The sequence below is a fragment of the Hemiscyllium ocellatum genome, chromosome 49 (assembly GCF_020745735.1).
Source record: "Hemiscyllium ocellatum isolate sHemOce1 chromosome 49, sHemOce1.pat.X.cur, whole genome shotgun sequence".
Taxonomy (NCBI): domain Eukaryota; kingdom Metazoa; phylum Chordata; class Chondrichthyes; order Orectolobiformes; family Hemiscylliidae; genus Hemiscyllium; species Hemiscyllium ocellatum.
This window is the reverse complement of record NC_083449.1, coordinates 10,389,848-10,410,481: the sequence shown is the minus strand read 5'-3', so window position 1 is coordinate 10,410,481 and position 20,634 is coordinate 10,389,848. Positions and strand designations below refer to the sequence as shown.

The following is a 20,634-nucleotide window of genomic DNA, read 5'->3' as shown; positions in this document are numbered from 1 at the left end:
GTTGCTGTGTACCATGCCCAGTGAATTTATAAGTGCAAGTATTCCTACCATGTAGATAAGAGGCTATTCGGCCAATCGATACTCTACTGTTGTGCAATCTGGTTAGTCCATTGTAAAGAATCGCATCGTAACCTGCAAGATATAGCAGCAGCATAAGCCCATTCTGCCCATCCAGCTTGTTCTGCCATTCGATCATGGCTGACATTTCTTAAACCTATTCTTGTGCCTGCTCCACGTGACCGTCGATCGTCTTTTTTCATGAATACCTGTCTATCTCAGTAATAATATCAATGTGTACCTGGCTGTCCATGCCATGAATAATAACTTTTTTTAAATTGTAGAACCCAGTCATTAATGTTACATATTACAGTATTTATATTTCCCAGGCATAACACTCTGGGAGCCTGCGGACATTAGTACTGTATTTTTCTTGGATTTTAGTTAAAAACAAAACGGAAGGCAACGGCAGTGAATTTGCAACTAATGACATCTTCATTCAGGGATTGCGGAAATATGAGTGATTTTTCACATCAGATTTTGGTATGGGGTTAGATATTTCTGGAAAACCCCATCTCCTCATTGACTCCCTTTACGATAACATGGCTTGTGGTGGAGGCAGGAGGGAAAGGGGAAAAATGGCGCCAAGACGCATTTTCAAATTTGAAAATGCCCGCCATCACGTTTTCGTTGGTTTTTCGATTACGAAACTAAACTTGACACAGCTCGGATGCAGTTAAAGGAAATGTGAAGCCAAACCGATCGGGAACATCCGTGACACTATTGTAAACTCATAGAACATTGATCAAATATAAGGATCACTCAGGCAGTGACCATGCAATGAGAAATAATGTCGTTCCAGACACTCTTACAACCGTATTCTATGATATAATCTTCCTCTGCTCCCAGACAGTAACAGTATCCAACAAAAATGAAATAAAAATTTAGCGATGTCGGGTATAACGGCCGGGGCTCTACACATTAAAAGGAAAGTAATTCAATCCGACAGAGCTTAGCTCCTTTCACAGATGCTGTGAGTGGCTCTCAAAAGAGCCTTTGGGTTGTCAGATTCAAGAATGATCTCTTCACTTTTTAGCAGATCCAGCAGCGGAAGTTTTCTTGGGCAGCAGCACGGCCTGGATATTAGGCAGCACCCCGCCCTGAGCGATGGTCACCCCTCCCAGCAGCTTGTTGAGCTCCTCGTCGTTGCGCACGGCCAGCTGCAGGTGCCTGGGGATGATGCGGGTCTTCTTGTTGTCCCGGGCCGCGTTGCCGGCCAGCTCCAGGATTTCAGCCGTCAGATACTCCAGCACCGCAGCCAGATAGACCGGCGCTCCGGCACCCACACGCTCAGCATAGTTACCCTTTCTCAGGAGCCTGTGAACACGGCCCACCGGGAACTGCAGGCCAGCCCGGGACGACCGAGACTTCGCCTTGGCGCGAGCTTTCCCACCGCCCTTTCCTCTTCCAGACATGGTCACAAACTCACTAGCACTTTCAGCGAGAATGCTACACTCCGCCCACATTGCGGTCTCTTATACCTTCGGGAGGAATGATGCGTTGGCCATTTCTGATTGGTCCCATTGTTCAGCCCCGCCTAATGTTGTTGCAATTCCCAATCAGATATCTGCCTCATTCCCCAATCCGGAGAGGGCACAGGGAGGAGGGCGGAAAATACCGGCGCCAAATCATCAACCGCTTTTTTACAATGTGAAAAGCCCGCCAATTTCCAAACAAAGGAGTATGTCTTACAGTAAGAAATGAAGTACAACAACTGAGGAAGTTCAAAAAACATCAATACTCATGTTAATTTACTTTTGGCTTACAAATGTACTTCACACGGTCTTACTCTCCCTCATTTGCCGATCTGTATCTGTCCATTTCTGATTTTGTGAGTGGGTTATTTTCTAAACCTTGAGAAGAAGCTGAAACTAAACCACGTTGCTGCACTTTTCATTTAGGCGTCTTGCAGTACATATATATGTGTGTGTGTGTGTCACTTTAACTTTTCTCTGTCGTGTCCTAATTTATACGTTTTGCATGAACTCAACATCTGCCCAATGAGGCTGTGGTCCTCCGTCTAATAGTCAGTGTTGTTTCGAAACAGGTTTTATTCTACTACTTTATTCTGTTACCATCAAACACTGATGTAAGCGGTAAAACGTTACACTATTTGCCAGCCACAGAAATATTCTGTGCCCTCAGGAGAAAATTAGAACTGTAAATGCTGGGGATCAGAGGCTTATGCCTAAAAGGTAGAGATGAAGGGCTTACGCTTGAAACATTGATTCTCCTGCTACTCGGACGCTGCCTGACCTGCTGTGCGTTTCCAGCATCACACTCTCGACTCCAATTTGTGCCCGTCTGTTTCTGGGATGTATATTTGTAAACTCTATTTCACAGTCTTAACGTGTCAGTATGTTACTAGTCTGTAACTCAAACCTCTGAAGTGTACCTTGTTGCTTTACTCTGTCGGTGTCAATTTTGAAAGTACCGGATACCACTTTGGACAGACTCAGGTAGGACTCACTACCCTCCACATCCATACCCTATAAATATCAGCTTCTGCAAATTGAAGTTGGGTTTGTATTTATAACTGCAGCATTTTAATAAAGGATAATACTCTGTACATTGTTATTGACAATATCTGCAATGTCACTGCTGATGTTACATTGTTTATGCCAGTTTCTAGATAATCAAGAGTTGCATTATACCCAAACAATGTATTGCTTTGCAGTGACTCGGTAATTAATTCTGTAGCTGCCAGTTTATTGTTTCCAATCTTGTATTTACTCAGTTTCATTCAATCACTGGTATGACAGAGAGCAAATATCTCAACATCTCAAAGTTTCTGATGAAATGGATGGTTATTTTTTTTCACTCCATCCCTGATACGTCATGGTAACTTATCACTGAATCAATCAGTATATGATCTGTGAGCACATACAGATCAGTAAGTTACAGATAAAGTGCATGGTGAATGATGCCTCCCAATCCTGTCATGCAGATACAGTGGATATGCTGTAGTTATTAATTTCTTTCAATCTTGTGTCACTTTAAATATCTCAAAGCAGAAAACCATAAGAAGTATGAGAATTCTGTGACATTTCTATCTGTCAGTGTGTACTCTGTCATGAGAACAGATCAGAAAGGCTTTAGCTATGGTCTTCATCTCATTTTGATGTTTAGTGCCCATAACCTTGTGTATCAAAAAAAGATATATGGGTACATTAGCATAAATTAAGCTGATAACCCAACCCTAACTGCTCTGTGTGGAACAGAACAAGGGGAGAATGTTCTGCATTGCTTTCTTAAACGGAAAGCTTCCTGTTCAAAACTGTGTCCCTTACTCGGGATTCTCTCATAAGCAGTGACATACTCCCAGCATCAACTCTGTCAACTCCATTCAGATCATTTTATTTTTGCTCTAAAGGTCATACATTGTTCTTCAAAACTCCAATGAGAATATATCAAACTATTTCATACTTACAATGTGAGCCGGTGTATCAATCTGCAGCTTGCTATCATAAGCTTCTGCTATGTGAATATGTGAGTACAGGTATCACCCTATACCTGTTGGTTTCTACTGTGTGAATATGACAGTTTCTAGTCTGTAAATGTGAGAGTTTAATCAATTGTCCATGTCAGTTTCTGCATTGTTAAAATGTGAACGCAGTTATCAATGTCTACCTGCCATCTTCTGCTAAATGAAATGTGGGGGTCCATATTGGAATGTACCTGTTGTTCTCAGTGATAGGAACGCATGAGTGTAGTTATCAATCTCTCCCTGTCAGTTTCTTCAATGTAAATGTATTGGTGTAGTTATCCATTTGTACTGATGAAGGGCTTTTAAACAAAGCATCGATTCTACTGCTCGTCAGATGCTGCCCGATCTGCTATGCTTTTCCAGCACCACACTCCCGACTCTAATCTCCAGCATCTGCAGTCCTCACTTTTGCCCATCCGCCTGTACCTGTCAGTTTCTGCTATGTAAATATGGAAGTGTAGTTATTGATCTGTCCATCCGTTTCTCCAATTTGAATACGACTGTCTTGTTATCTATCTCTCCCTGTCGGTTTCTGTGATGTGAAGATGACAGTCTAATTATCTATCTGCCCCAGTCAGATTCTGCTGTGTGAATATGAGAGTGGCATTATCAGTCTCTACCTATCAGCATTTGCTATGTCAATGCAATTTTAGTTATCAATCTGCCCCATTAGATTCTAGTTGAATGTAAAAATACAGTAATCAATATATACCTGTGAGATTTTGCTCTGGGAATATGGGTGTGTTATCAAAATGTACATGTCAGTTTCTGCAATGTGAATGTGTTTGTGCAATCATCAGTCTATATCTGACAGCTTCAACTATATGAATGGATGAGTGCATCTGTACCTGAAAGTATCGGTACCTGTCAGTTTGTGTTCTGTGAATAAGTGAGTGTACTTATATATTTGTCTCTGTTTAACATGACACTTGCAGAAACTGCAGGAGCTCTATTTACTTCAAATCTCTGTTGCTCAACATGAATAAGATTTTATCAATTGCCATCCATGTCAGGGTGGCATAGTGGTGCCAGAGACACAGATTCAATTCCAGCCTTGGTTCATTATCTGTGTGCAGTTTGCACGTTCTGCCCGTGTCTCCATGGGTTTCCTCTGGGTGCTCTAGTTTCTTTGCATGGTCCAAAGATGTGTAGGTTTGCTGGATTAGCCATGGTAAATTGTCCTGTATTATTCAAGGATATGCAGTATCAGTGGGTTAACTGTGGTAAACGTGGAGTTATGGGGATAGGGTGGGGTCTACATCTGCATGGGATCCGCTTTGGAGAGTTGTTGCAGGGGGATGGACCAAATGACCTCTGTCTGCACTGGAGAAAGTCTATGTATTGCAAATGAAAGTGAGACTTTTTCTATCATTGGGAGTCTCAACAGTATAGAGCAGTTTTGATAATTTCCACAACTTTTATTCAATGGCACAGTTTATGATTGTAAGTTATATTCTGCATCTGTATTTTGAATTTGTTGTTCACAGGTTTGTAATCAGACCACTTTATGAGAGCTTTCTCATTCTTTGCCCGTTAACCTCTGGGTATCTGTCTGAATGTGTACCTTTTCATGTCAATATTTGATTTCCCTTTGGACAGGTACGCTGTTTTGGAAAGTGTAGGGGGTGATGCTATTCATGCTACGTTCCCCTGAGAATCCAAGTTTCTGGTATTGAGACTGGCTCTAATGCAACGAGGGGTATGTCGGCTTCCAAGAGATCAATTGTGTTAGGGGATTCTGTAATCCAAGTTACTGACAGACATTTTAGGTGGTCAGAAACGATAAAGCATAATGGCGTGTTGGTTCCCTGGTGCCAGGATCAAGGATGTCTCAGTGAGGGTACAGAATGTTCTCATAGGGAAGAGGGGCCAGCAAGAGGTCATTGTCCACAACAACATAGGAAGGGAAAAGGTTAAGATTCTGAAGGGAGATTACAGAGAGTTAGGCAGAAATTTAAAAGAAGGTTACTGTTGTGGTTGTGTTCACCGAGCTGGGAATTTGTGTTGCAGGCGTTTCGTCCCCTGTCTAGGTGACATCCTCAGTGCTTGGGAGCCTCCTGTGAAGCAATTCTGTGATGTTTCCTCCGACATTTATAGTGATTTGTACCTGCCGCTTCCGGTTGTCAGTTCCAGCTGTCCATGGACACTGCGGCTGACAGCTGGAACTGACAACCGGAAGCAGCAGGTACAAATCACTATAAATGCCAGAGAAAACATCACAGAAGTGCTTCACAGGAGGATCCCAAGCACTGAGGATGTCACCTAGACAGGGGACGAAACGTCTGCAACACAAATTCCCAGCTCGGCGAACACAACCACAACAAGGAGGTTACTCCCAGTGCTACAAGCTAGTGAGGGCAGGAATAGGAGGACAGAGCAGATTAACGCATGGCTGAGGAGCTAGTGTATGGGGGAAGGATTCACATTTTTGGATCATTGGAATCTCTTTGGGAGGTAGAAGTGACCTGGTCAAGAAGGACGAATTGCACTAAACCAGAAGGGGACTAATATACTGGCAGGGAAATTTGCTCAAGCTGCTCGGGAGGATTTAAACTAGTAAGGTGGGGGGTGTGGGCATGGGGTGGGACCCAGGGAAATAGTGAGGAAAGAGATCAGTCTGAGACTAGTACAGTTGAGAACAGAAGCGAGTCAAACAGTCAGGGAAAGCAGGGACAAGGTAGGACTAATAAATTGAAATGCATTTATTTCAATGCAAGGGGCCTAACAGGGAAGGCAGATGAACTCAGGGCATGGTTAGGAATATGGGACTGGGATATCACAGCAATTACAGGAACATGGCTCAGGGATGGGCAGGACTGGCAGCTTAATGTTCCAGGATATAAATAGAAAGGGAGGCAAGACAGGAGGGGGAGTGGCATCTTTGGTAAGCTATAGCATTACAGCTGTGCTGAGGCAGGATATTCCTGGAAATACATCCAGGGAAGTTAATAGTCAGAGGGAAATTGAGAAACAAACTTGTAAGGAGATCTCAGCTATCTGTTAGAATAGTAGGGTGGTTATGGTCAGGGATTTTAACTTTCCAAGCATAGACTGGGACTGCCATAGTATTAAGGGTTTAGATGGAGAGGAATTTGTTAAGTGTGTACAAGACAATTTTCTGATTCAGTATGTGGATGTACCTACTAGAGAAGGTGCAAAAGTTGACCTATGCTTGGGAAATAAGGCAGGGCAGGTGACTGAGGTGTCAGTGGTGGACACTTTGGGGCCAGCGACCATAATTCTATTAGATTTAAATTCGTGATGGAAAAGGATAGACCAGATATAAAAGTTGAAGTTCTAAATTGGAGAAAGGCCAACTTTGACGGTATTAGTCAAGAACCTAAGCTGATTGGGGGCAGATGTTCGCAGGTAAAGGGATGGCTGGAAATTGGGAAGCCTTCAGATATGAGATAACGAGAATCCAGAAAAAGTATATTCCTGGCATGGTGAAAGGAAAGGCTGATAGATGCTGGATGACGAAAGAAATTGTGGGTTTGGTTAAGAAAAAGAAGGAAGAATATGTAAAGTATAGACAGGATAGATCAAGTGAATCCTTAGAAGGGTATAAAGGAAGTAGAAGTATAATTAAGAGGGAAATCAGGAGGGCAAAAAGGGGACCTGAGATAGCTTTGGCAAATAGAATTAAGGAGAATACAAAAGGTTTTTACAAATACATTAAGGACAAAAGGGTAACTAGGAAGAGAATACGACCCCTCAAAGATCAGCAAGGTGGCCTTTGTGTGGAGCCACAGAAAATGGCAGAAGATACTAAATGAGTATTTTGCATCAGTATTTATTGTGGAAAAGGATATGGAAGATATAGACTGTAGGGAAATAGATGGTGACATTTTGCAAAATGTCCCGATTACATAGGAGGAAGTGCTGGATGTCTTGAAATGGGTAAAGGTGGATAAATCCCCAGGACCTGATCAGGTGTGCCCGAGAACTCTGTGGGAAGCTAAAGAAGTGATTGCTGGGCCTCTTGCTGAAATATTTGTATCATCGATAGTCACAGGTGAGGTGCCAGAAGTCTGGAGGTTGGTAAACGTGGTGTCACTGTTTAAGAAGGGCAGTAAAGACAAGCCAGGGCACTGTGGACCAGTGAGCCTGACCACGGTGGTGGGCAAGTTGTTGGAGGGAATCCTAAGGGACAGGATGTACATGTATTTGGAAAGGCAAGGACTAATTAGGGATAGTTATCTTGGGAAATCATGTTTTTTGAAGTAGTAACAAAGAGGATTGATGAGAGCAGGGCTGTAGATGTGATCCACATGGACTTCAGTCAGGCGTTCGACAAGGTTCCCCATGGGAGGGTGATGAGCAAGGTTAGCTCTCATGGAATACAGGGAGAACTAGCCATTTGGATACAAACTGGCTCAGACATAAAAGATAGAGGGTGGTGGTGGAGGGTTGTTTTTCAGACTGGAGGCCTATGACCAGTGGAATGCCACAAGGCTCGGTGCTGGGCCCTCTACTTTTTGTCATTTACATAAACGATTTGGATGCGAACATAAGAGGTACACCAAAATTGGATGTGTAGTGGACAGCGAAGAAGGTTACCTCAAATTACAATAGGATCTTGACCAGATGGACCAATGGACTGAGAAGTGGCAGATGGAGTTTAATTCAGATAAATGCGAGGTACTGCATTTTGGGAAAGCAAATCTTAGCAGGATTTATACACCTAATGGTAAGGTCCTAGGGAGTGTTGTGAAACAAAGAGACCTTGGATTGCAGGTTTATAGCTCCTTGAAAGTGGACTCACAGTAGATAGGATAGTGAAGGCGGCGTTTGGTATGCTTTCCTTTGTTGATCAGAGTATTGAGTACAGGAGTTGGGAGGTCATGTTGCGCCTGTACAGGACATTGGTTAGGCCACTTTTGGAATATTGCATGCAAATCTGGTCTCCTTTCTATCGAAAAGATGTTGTGAAACTTGAAAGGGGTCAGAAAAGATTTACAAGGATGTTGCCAGGGTTGGAGGATTTGAGCTATAGGGAGACGCTGAACAGGCTGGGGCTGTTTTCCCTGGAGAATCGGAGGTTGAAGGGTGACCTTACAGAGGTTTACAAAATTATGAGGGGCATGGATAGGGTAAATAGGCAAAGTCTTTTCCCTGGGGTTGGGGAGTCCAGAACTAGAGGGCATAGGTTTAGGGTGAGAAGGGAAAGATTTAAAAGAGATCTAAGGGACAACGTTTTCACAGAGGGTGGTACGAGTATGGAATGAGCTGCCAGAGGAAGTGGTGGAGGCTGGTACAATTACAACATTTAAGAGGCATTTGGATGGGTACATGAATAGGAAGGGTTTGGAGGGATATGGGCCGGGTGCTGGCAGGTGGGACTAGATTGGGTTGAGATATCTGGTCGGCATGTCCATGCTGTACATCTCTATGACTCCATGAGTTTTATTTTTCAACAAAGAAACTGGTAGCAGTGGAACACAGGGCCAGGGGTGGAGATGGAGGCAGATAAGGGTATTGAAAGGACTTCTGGGTAAGTAAATGAATATGCAAGAAACGGAGGGTTATGGACCGAGGGAAGGCAGAAGAGATTAATCGCATTTTGGTGGCATGTTCTGCACAACATCGTGGTTTGAAGGACCTGTTCCTGTCCTGTACCGTTCGATGTTCAGATTTTAATAGTGTATACTTTGGATGAGGATTCATTCAAGTTGATTGGAACTGGGTAGGACGCATTGAGAATATAGATTAAAAAAATATAAACTTCCATTTCATCGGTGGTGTTTGACTCTTGGTTTGAACATATCTCTCTGGAAATGGAGGTCAATGTGAGTCTGGCTCAATTCACTCTGACTGTGAAAAGGATGTTCTTCACTCTGACAGCAGTAACATACCTGCTGTTTATTTGAAGCAGCTGGTCACACTTGGCTCTGTACCGAAGGAATATTACATTGTCTTGGTCCCTTGAGTACCTGCCTGGAAGAAGACAGAAGAGATACCTCCTGTAAACCAACATCAGCTGTGATTGGCAACATCAATGTAACATTCAGTTCCTCATCATTAAGGATTTTTTTTATTTAAAGCCAGCAATTTAAAACGGAACCACGGGTCTGATTCCACTCCTGCCCTGAGCTGTTCCTTGTCCAATTTTTCTTAAAATTCTAAGCCCAAAGGAATGAGATCCAGAAACGAAACAACACCCATAGAGCTCCATAAATGATGCAAGTGGGTATGTGAGTTTAATATTGATCTATACCTGTCAGTTCCTGCTTGGTGAATGTGTGAGTGTAGTTATTAAACTGTAACATTCATTATATGGTCAATATATTTACATATTCACACTGCAAAGACTGGCAGGGTCCAATTGTTATCTATTGAATCGTAAAAATAATACAGCACAGAGGGGCTATTCAGCCCATTTGTCCATGCCACCCCAAAGACCCCAGATGCCCTTTCTCAACCCATCTTCTTGCCACAGACCGTAGCCTTGCAGTTAACAGAACTTGAGGTGCAGTTCCAGGGATTTTTGTTTAAAAGAGTTTAGGGTCTTTGCCTGCGCCACCAAATCAGGCAGCAAATTCCAGATACCCACACTCTATACATAAAAAACATAATCCTCACATATCATGTAATCCTACACCACTTCTTTTGAATCAATGATCCCTGGTGTTTGAACCCTCTGCAAAGGAAACAGGTTCCTCCTGTGTACTCTAACCTCTCCCCCTCACTATTTCATGAAAAAAAATCACACAACACTAGGTTATGGTTCAACAGGTTTATTTGGAAGCACAAGCTTTCAGAGTTCTGCTCCTTCATTAGTGGCTCACTATTTAGTATTCACTAAATAATATTCCTTAATCATGGCACCTCTGTTCCAAAGAATATAACATGCAAGTAGACTGGGAGAATCAGGATGGTATTGCACCTCAAGAAAGAGACTTTGTGCAGTGCCTCAGAGATGGATTCTGAGAACAGCTGGTGCTGGAGCCTACCAGGGAGAAGGCAATTCTGGATCTGGTATTGTGCAACAAACCAGAATTGATCAGGGATCTCGAAGTGAAGGAACCATTGGGAAGTAGTGATCATAATATGCAATCTGCAATTTGAAAGGGAAAGGGTACAATCGGAAGCGACAATATTTCAGCTGAATAAAGGGAACTATGGAGCTATGAGGGAGGAGCTGGCCAAAGTTCAATGGTACAATACTTTAGCAGGGATGACAGTGGAGGAATAATGGCAGATATTTCTGTGTATAATGCAGAAGATGCAGGATCATTTCATTCCAAAAAGGAAGAAAGATCCTAGGAGGAGGGATGGGTGGCCGTGGCTGACGAGGGAAGTTAGGAAACATATAAAGGTAAAAGAGAAAAAGTATAACATAGCAAAGATAAGTGGGAAAACGGAGGACTGGGAAGGTTTTAAAGAACAGAGGATTACTATGAAGGAAATACGCAGAGAAAAAATGAGGTACGAAAGTAAACTGGCAAAAATATAAAGGAGGATAGTAAAAGCTTTTTTTAGGTATGTGAAAGGCAAAAAAATGGTTAAGACTAAAATTGGGCCCTTGAAGAGAGAAACAGAGGAATATATTACGGGGAACAAAGAAATGGCAGAAGAATTGAATTGGTACTTCCGACCTGTCTTGACTGGGGAAGACACAAGCAATCTCCCTGAAGTAACAGTGGCTGAAGGACCTGAACTGAAGGGAATTTATATTTGCCAGGAATTGGTGTTGGAGAGACTGTTAGGTCTGAAGGTTTATAAGCCCCCAGGGCCTAATGGTCTACATTCCCAGGGTACTGAAGGAGATGGCTCGAGAAATCGTGGATGCGTTGGTGATTATTTTCCAGAATGCGATAGATTTGGGATCAGTTCCTGCGGATTGTAGGGTGGCTAATGTTGTACCACTTTTTAAGAAAGGTGGGAGAGAGACAGCAGGAAATTATAGACCGGTTAGTCTGACCTCAGTGGTGGGAAAGATGCTGGAGTCTATTATAAAGGATGAAATTACGACACATCTGGATAGTAGTAACAGGATGGGTCAGAGTCAGCATGGATTTATGAAGGGGAAATCATGCCTGACTAACCTTCTGGAATTTTTTGAGGATGTAACTCTGAAGATGGACGAGGGAGATCCAGTAGATGAAATGTACCTGGGCTTTCAGAAAGCTTTTGATAAAGTCCCACATAGGAGGTTAGTGAGCAAAGTTCGGACGCATGGTACTGGGGGCAAAGTACTAACTTGGATTGAAAGTTGGTTGGCTGACAGGAAACAAAGAGTAGTGATAAACAGCTCCATTTCGGAATGGCAGGCAGTGACCAGCGGGGTACCGCAGGGATCAATGCTGGGACCGCAGCTTTTTACAATATACATTAATGATATAGAAGATGGTATTAGTAATAACATTAGCAAATTTGCTGATGATACTAAGCTGGGTGGCAGGGTGAAATGTGAGGAGGATGTTAGGAGATTACAGGGTGACCTGGACAGGTTAGGTGAGTGGTCAGATGCACAGCAGATGCAGTTTAATGTGGATAAATGTATGGTTATCCACTTTGATGGCAAGAACAGGAAGGCAGATTACTACCTAAATGGAATCAATTTAGGTAAAGGGGGCAGTACAAAAAGATCTGGGTGTTCTTGTACACCAGTCAATGAAGGTAAGCATGTAGGTCCAGCAGGTAGTGAAGGCGGCTAATAGCATGCTGGCCTTCATAACAAGAGGGATTGAGTATAGAAGCAAAGAGGTGCTTCTGCAGCTGTACAGGGCCTGGCGAGACCACACCTGGAATATTGTGTGCAGTTCTGGTCTCCAGATTTGAGGAAAGACATTCTGGCTATTGATGGAGTGCAGCATAGGTTCACGAGGTCAATTCCTGGAGTGGCGGGACTACCTTATGCTGATAGACTGAAGCGACTGGGCTTGTATACCCTTGAGTTTAGAAGACCGAGAGGGAGATATAAGATTATTAAAGGATTGGACACTCTGGAGGCAGGAAACATGTTTCCGCTGACGAGTGAGTGCCGAACCAGAGGACACAGCTTAAAAATACGAGGTAGACCATTTAGGACAGAGATGAGGAGAAATTTCTTCACCCAGAGAGTGGTGGCTGTGTGGAATGCTCTGCCCCAGAGGGCAGTGGAGGCCCAGTCTCTGGATTCATTTAAGAAAGAGTTGGATAGAGCTCTCAAGGATAGTAGAATCAAGGGTTATGGAGATAAGACAGGAACAGAATACTGATTAAGGATGATCAGCCATGATCATATTGAATGGTGGTGCAGGCTCGAAGGGCAGAATGGCCTACTCCTGCACCTATTGTCTATTGTTTCCTGTTACTAAGCCAACTTTGCATCCAATTCACCACACTACCCTGGATCCCAGAGCTTTAACTTTTTGAACCAGTCTGCTGTGATGATGCTGCTCCTTTAACAAGCCTGTAAAAGTCAACAGGCTCCGAAAAGTCTAACTTGATGGGTATTTTAATTATAGCTAACAGGTAATGCCCCAGGCAAAAGGCTTCCACATTTTTAAAAAGAACACTTGTACAATGAAAGGGGAGTGGCCCAGTTTTCCCAGCTCAGCTTTTCTCTGGTTTGGTTTGGTCTTTAGCTGTCTGGCTATTGACTGAATGTAGTCAGTCAGTTGAAAAACCTGCTGAACCCAAAGAAGCCAGTCCATGCTGATACTGTCTCTCTCTGACAGCTCTCCTGTAAGACCCTGTGTTTGATTTAATCTTTTTGTGCCAAGGAATGTTTGTGGGGATTATTGCAAATATTGGGAACAGCATCATTAAGTTAGTATAATCTGTAGGGTTTTTGGATAGATTAAGTTAATTAGTATTCTGTTCTCTTTTAAGGCATAGGAGCATTTGTTTGTGCTTCATTTGATAATCTTGTAAATCAATTGTGTTTTGTTTAAAACTATGTGGTTTGACCAGCTACATCACTCCTGGAATAACACCTGCTTAAAACAACTAGCAAAGTTAGGGTCCGAGCTACTTGAAATGTTTTGAGGGAGTCTGGCCTGGTCTGTATTGGTTTGGGGGCTCTTTGCAGGATTTGTTCTGTAGTTCTGATTTGGGATTAGGGTTGTTGGGCTTGAAGGCAGCAAGTGGCAGGTGTTAGTGTCTTTTGTTCCCGGTTTTGAATTCAGTTGGTTTAAACAGTGTTTGGGAGAGCAATGACTCTTTCAGTCATCAAGAGTTTTCTGCAGGTGGAAGAAGTGATTTTGGGGCTTTTACAAAAGGTGATTAAGGGTAAGCTGCTGGAAATAGCAGACAATCTGGGATCGAGTCATTGTCCTTCCATGAGGAAAGGAGAGAAAATTACAGCGGTAGCTCAGCATTTACATTTGTTGGAAACACCATCAGAATCTTTAGAGATGGCTAACATTCAATGAAAAAATGCAGGAACTTGAGTTAGAGGCAAAACAGAAGGAAAGGGCAACAGAATTAAAATCGTTTGAATTATGATTAAATGCAGAAGAGAGCGAGGAGAGAGAGAAAATGGGAGAAAGGAAAGGAAGAAAGAGAGGGAGTTTGAACTTTGGAAATTGGCATTTAGACAGGAGTTCAAAAATTCACTTCCTGAAGTAGTGAAAACCCATGTGGAAGAGCAGAGAGTTAAAATGGCAAGATTGGCAGCTGCAACGGCTGATGGTTATGAGTTGATCAAAGTTTGGCTTCTCAAACCAATTTCAATCCATGAGAGATTGAAGTTGAGGATAAGAGAAATCGTCACATGGAAAGGAAATGACAGATCTCAGTGAAGGTCGTAAGGATGACTTATCACAAGTTAAAAAAGGAAACCCTTGAAGGGGAAAGAGAAGTTAAAAAGCTAACGTGTTTTCCCTGCAATAAAGTAGGCTATGCAAAATCTCAGTGTTGGTGGGTTAGGAAAAACACTGGGAAACCTGATGTCGGATACAGGATAAGCCAGTGAATTTTGTTGGGGTGGTAACAGAAAGTACAATGGAGGCTTGAAAGCTGCACCAGAATGCACAAGCTGGTCGGAGGTGCCAGATCTTCTTAAACCATCCACCTCTGAAGGTAAAGTTTACTCGTATAGGCCAGGAGGATCAAGGTACAGTGGTTACAATATTAAGAGATACAAAGATCCTCTCAATCCGTGATGCTGAAAGATGAGGAGATATGTACATCTGAAGGACTATTGTCAGAAAAGGTACTAGTAACGGGAATTCATGTTGACACAAGAAACACTGAATTGTGAGAAGTGAGGTTAGAGTGTCCAGTGAAGAGTGGAGAAGTTGTGGTAGGAGTATTGGACAAACACTCAGCTCTGGGAATACAATCTGTCCTTGCTAATGATATTGTTGATTCACGGGTAGGAGTGCTGCCTACTGTTGTTGAAAAGCCAGTGAAAACTCAGGCAACTGAATTATTGCTGGACATATATCCTGGGATTTTTCCTGACTGTGTGGTGACAAAGTCACCAGTTGAAACAGGAGAGATGAAAGAGTACAGATAAGAAAGTTGAAGTGAAATTAGCAGAGACCCTGTTTGATTAGATGGTTGAAACAAACTGGGAAGACATAGCTGAGATAAATTAAGCAAGTTACAGCAGAAAGATGAAAATTGAAAGCAATTGTACAAAAAGGCCAACATAGAAAACGAATCTGAATATATCCCTGCATATTATTATCTTAATAATGATGTCTTAATGAGGAAATGGAGACCATCACATATTCAGACTGATGAGAAATGAGAAGTTATATTGCCAGTGGGTTATAGAGGGAGGTGTTGGGAGTAGCACATGAGCTACCACTAGGTGGTCTTTTAGGAGTGAGACTTTGTTTGGAAATCATTATTTAATTGTCATCTCTGTCAGTGATGATTATTCAGTAAAAGATTAATGCTGTCCCTCTCAGTCATAGATAAACTCCATGTAAATGTGATTCATCAGGGTTGGAGGATTTGAGTTAGCGGTAGAAGCTGAATAGGCTGGAGCTCTTTTCCCTGGAGAGGGACCTTTATAGAGGTTCATAAAATCATGAGCAGCGTGGATAAGTGGTGGAGGCTGGTACAACTACAATATTTAAAAGGCACCTGAATGGGTATGTGAATAGGAAGGGATTAGAGGGATATGGGCCATGTGCTGGGATTGGGTTAGGATATCTGATCGTCATGGACGAATTGGACCAAAGAGTCTGTTTCTGTGCTGACGCGATGGCTGTGAATAATAACACCTTTTGGAAATGGGGTGATGTGCACTGAGAATGGAGAGTGAGAAACTGTTGATGAGCACAGTTTCCCTCCATCTCTGTACTGAGCAGCTACCTCACGGATGGTTGTTGAAATTATATAAAAGTATGATCTATTTGTTTATCTTTATTGCAACTTTGAAAATGTTCTTATTAAATGCAGATTTTAATATTGTTCCTGAGTGTCTATTTTGGATGAGGATTCAGTTTGTCTATCTTCAAAACTGGTGTAAATGTCAATGGGTTACATACCTGCTGTTTGCTCCAGGCAGCTGGTCACACTTCGCTTTGAGCTGAGAAAGTATTACAGTGTCTTAGTCCCTCAGGTATTTGTCTGGAGGAAGCCAGAAACACCACCTATTAATCAACATGAGGCGAGTCTGGCAATATTGATCAATGTGACATTCATTGCATATTCATTAGGATAAGCCAGCAACTTAAATAGAACCACGGACCTGATTCTATTGCTGCACTGAGCTACTCTTTGTCTGGAGATTGTGTTTGTTTTTTATATGATTCGGTACCAATTGAGTGAGATGGAGAAACTAAGCAAAAACTGCACAGCTCCATGAATGGGACTACTCATCACTGGAATGCTGACACAGTTCAATATCCAACTCCCAACACACTACCTGTTGGAGAGAGAAACAAAGGTGCTATGTCTTTTTTTCCCCAAGAGTATCCCATCTGCGATTCCGCTATTGACTGCACAACAGAGTTCAGAGGATTGTAACCCACAAGAATGTCCCACAGCAGCTTCTTCCCGCTCTGCCTCCCTCAGCAGGCCCACACACAGCCCGAGAAAGGCCTCTCTCTTCCCCCCAGCCCGCTCACTCCAAGTTCCTGGACCAGTTCCTGCTCCGCTCGGCCTCTTACAAACAGCCCCCGGTTCTCCCTGAACTCACCCCGAATCAATCCCGGCCTCGGAGCCCCCTCTGTGTCCCAGGCTCCCATCCCGATGTGCTGCTGGAAGGAGCCTGCTGTTCCCTCACTTCCCTGGGCGCTGATCTCTCCATTGCGGTCTGTTTCAAACAAACCTCTTACACTCACTGAGTAAATGCTCCTCAATGGCAGCGCTGGGGGAGGGCCTCACGCATGCGCTCCTCTGGTCAGGAACAATTAGCTTCGGGGAGAAAAGGTTCAGTCCCAGATACAGGTGGGGCTGGAGTGAGCTGGATGAACAAAGTCATTGCCCTGCTCTGTCTGTCACTCAGTTTCCTCTGAATTAACACAGAACTTATCACTGTGGAAAAAAAAACTCATCCATTTGAAATTGTGATTACATTTGTTGTCAAGTTACACAATCCGCTGTAAGCTGACCGTTGGTGTTGATGCAATTCATTCTCAATTGTACAGTTAAAGAGAAATGAAAAGAAAAAGTTTCTATGTCATACTTTTCCTGAGTCGAGAGTTGTGTCACGTCGAGTGTGGGATTAATATATTTCTGAGAACTTGATTGATAACTGTCGGCCCAGAGACCTATTGATAACTGCTTAGGTGTCATGCAGCTTCAAATAGGGATTTACAGCATTTCTCAGTGTTATGCAAATACTTGTTAACCAGCAACTGTTAGCATGCTATATATGCATCACTTCAACTCTGTATCTGTCGTGTCTTTATTTACACATTTTGCATTAACTCAACATCTGTCCATTCAGACTCTGCTCCTCTGTGTAATAGTCAATTAGTGTTACTTCAAGAGAGGTTTTATTCTGTATCCATCAAGCACTGATGTAAGCAGTAAAACGTTACGCTATTTGCCAGCCACTTAGAAATATTCCTGCAATCTGTGCCCCGAGGAGAGGTGAGGACTACAGACGGAGGATGAGAGGGCTTATGCCTGAAACGTCGAGATGAAAGGCTTATGCCCGATACATTGACTCTCCTGCTCCTCCGATGCTGCCTGACCTGCTGTGCTTTTCCAGCACCACACTCTCGACACCAATCTGTGTCCGTCTGTTTCTGGGATGTAAAGCCTATTTCACAGTCTTTACATGTCAGTTTGTAACTGGACTGGAACTCAAACCTTCTGAAGTGTAACTTGTTTTACTCTGTAGGTGCAATCCATTGACATAAGAATATGTTTCATGTAGTATCTACAATTTTGAATGTACCAGATACCACTTTGGACAGACTCAGGTAGGACTCACTACCCTCCACTCCCATACCCTATGAATATCAGCTTCTGCACACAGTCACCCAAGGCTGGAATTAAACCTGGGACCCTAGTGCTGTGAGGCAGCAGTGCTAACCACTGAGGCACCATGTCGCAGGGGTGGGATCTCCAGTGAGAATATGCCCAACCATTTTATACTTACAATAAGAGCCTATATATCAATCTGCAACTCGCAGATTCTGCCACGAGAATATGTGAGTACAGCTGTCACTCTCTCCCTGTCAGTTTCTGCGATGTGCATACTTGAGTGAAGTTATCTGCCTGTACCTGTCGGTTTCTAGTCACTGAATATGCGAGTAGAGGTATTACTCTCTCCCAATAAGATTTTCGTATATGCATACTTGAGTGAAGTTATCACCCATATCTGGGTTTCTGCTATGTGAATATGACCGTTTTTGCTCTGTGAATGTGATTCTTCAATTATCAATCTGTTCATGTCAGTTTCAGCATTGTTAAAATTTGAACATTGTCATCAATATCTACCTGCCATCTTCTGCCAACTGAACATGTGGGGGTCTGTATTGAAATGTACCTTTTGCTTTCTGCGGCATGAATGCACGAGTGTGGTTGTCAATCTTTCCCTGTCAGTTTCTACTATGTCAATGTATGGTTTAGTTATCCATCTGTACTGATGAAAGGCTTTTAGCCAAAACCTCAATTCTTTGGCTTCTTGGATGCTTCCTGACCTGCTGTGCTCTTTCAGCACCACACTCCTCACTCTAATCTCCAGCATCTGCAGTCCTCACTTTCACCTATCCATCTGTACCTGTCAGTTTCTGATCTGTGAATATGGAAGTGTAGTTATTGATCTGTCCATCAATCTCTCCAATTTGAATATGACTGTCTGGTTATCTATCTCTCCCTGTCAGTTTCTGTGATGTGAAGATGACAGTCCAATTATCTATCTGCCCCTGTCAGATGCTGCTGTGTGAATATGAGTATCATTATCAATCTCTACCTGTCAGCTTTTGCTATATCAATGCGATGTTAGTTATCAATCTGCTTCATTAGGTTCTAGGTGAATGTAAGAATGTAGTTATCAATATATACCTGTCAGATTTTTCTCTGGGAATATGAGAGTGTATTATCAAAATGTACCTGTCAGTTTCTGCAATGTGAATGTGTTTGTGCAATCATCAGTTTATCCCTGACAGCTTCAACTATATGAATGGATGACTGTATCTGTACCTGAAAATATCTAAAACTGTCAGTTTGTGTTCTGTGAATAAGTGAGTGTACTTATATATTTGTCTCTGTTTAACATGACACTTGCTCTTTTTACTTCAAATCTCTGTTGCTCAACATGAATAAGATTTCATTAATTTCCATCCATAGCAGGATGGCATGGTGGCACAGTGGTGCCACGGACACAGATTCATGCTTCATTATGTGTGTGCAGTTTGCATGTTCTGTCAGTGTCTGCATGAGTTTCCTCTGGGTGCTCTTGTTTTTTCTGCATGGTCCAAACATGTGCAGGGTTGCTGGATTAGCCATGGCAAATTGTCCTGTATTATTTAAGGATGTGCAGTATCAGTGGGTTAACTCCATGTTTACCACAGTTATGGGGATAGGGTGGGGTCTACATCTGGGTGGGATCCGCTTTAGAGAGTTGTTGCAGGGGGATGGGCCAAATGACCTCTGTCTGCACTGGAGAAATTTTATGTACTGTAAATGAAAGTGAGACTTTTACCCTGTTTAATACCATTGTCAGTCTCTGGCGGGAAAGAGCAGTTTGGACAATTTCCACAACTTTTATTCTATGGTACGGTTTATGATTGTAAGTTATATTCTGAATGTGCATTTTGAATTTATTGTTCACATGTTTATAACAAGACCACTTTATGAGAACTTTTTCATTCTGTGTCCAATAATCTCTGGGGATCTGTCTGAATGTGTACCTTTTCATGTCAATATTTCATTTCCCTTTGAACCACTTGAAAACAAAGTATTTATTCAGTCATTTTTGTAAGAGATGTGTTCTGTTTTCACTTTGTGGAAACAAATTAAATTGGAATATTTGTTTTAATCTGGCACTTGGCATGCTATCTAATTCCTCCAGTCTGGACAAACAGAATTGATACATGAATTACATACAGTCAGAGAGTCAGACAGCAAGTTTAAACCATGGTGCGATAATTGGATGAATACTTAATCTGAATGTTTATTTACTTCTTTCCCTACTTAACTGGAATATATTGTGACCATGCAATAGGGGGTTCAGTATTTCTGACTGAACAAGTGGAGTTTACTTTTTGACCAATGTGATGCCATGTATTTAAATTTGATTGGAGGTTCACTTGTACACTGGCACTGACATATTTCACTCTTATGCTGTCCTGTTTAACTTCATTAATGAAATGCTAGCTCTCCCAACCATGTGATCCTTGTGAGCATGATTTTCTATTTTTCCCTGTGGACCTACTAACCTGACAGTATTTACGTGCTTTGCAAGTTATTCTTTACCCACTGTGTATTGGCACTTCCTCATTCTTTGTTGTGTCCAGAAATCAGTTTCCTTCACACCCTTCATTACATGAATAAAGACAATAACTGGCGCAGTCAGAAACTATTTGCTCTGCTCTTCCATTCACTTATACAGCTTGCACACTTGGGAATTACTATCTACCTGTCAGTCTGTGCTATTCAATGGGACTGGTCCTTCAAAACTCTGCTCAGATGTGATAGGCTGCCACAGAGTAGAGCCACGTTATCTAGTGAAGAACTTAGAAACT

The 20,634-nt window shown here is 42.5% G+C and overlaps 2 protein-coding genes and 1 long non-coding RNA gene across 3 annotated transcripts in view; all 3 read right to left on the bottom strand.

Moving 5' to 3' along the window:
- The window catches only part of LOC132837101 (histone H4-like), a 468,073-nt gene that overhangs the window by 186,130 nt on the left and 261,309 nt on the right, over positions 1 to 20,634 (bottom strand). The window lies entirely within an intron of this gene.
- LOC132837152 (histone H2A-like) lies at positions 899 to 1,486 on the bottom strand. The gene has a single exon (XM_060856861.1). It carries the CDS (start codon positions 1,470 to 1,472, stop codon positions 1,083 to 1,085), a length of 390 nt encoding a protein of 129 aa, XP_060712844.1. The 5' UTR covers positions 1,473 to 1,486; the 3' UTR covers positions 899 to 1,082.
- Positions 4,265 to 16,051, bottom strand: LOC132837279 (uncharacterized). Its single transcript, XR_009647501.1, has 3 exons — positions 15,979 to 16,051; positions 9,400 to 9,481; positions 4,265 to 4,725 (listed from the first exon to the last, which is right to left on the bottom strand). It is a non-coding gene; the product is annotated as an uncharacterized LOC132837279 (long non-coding RNA).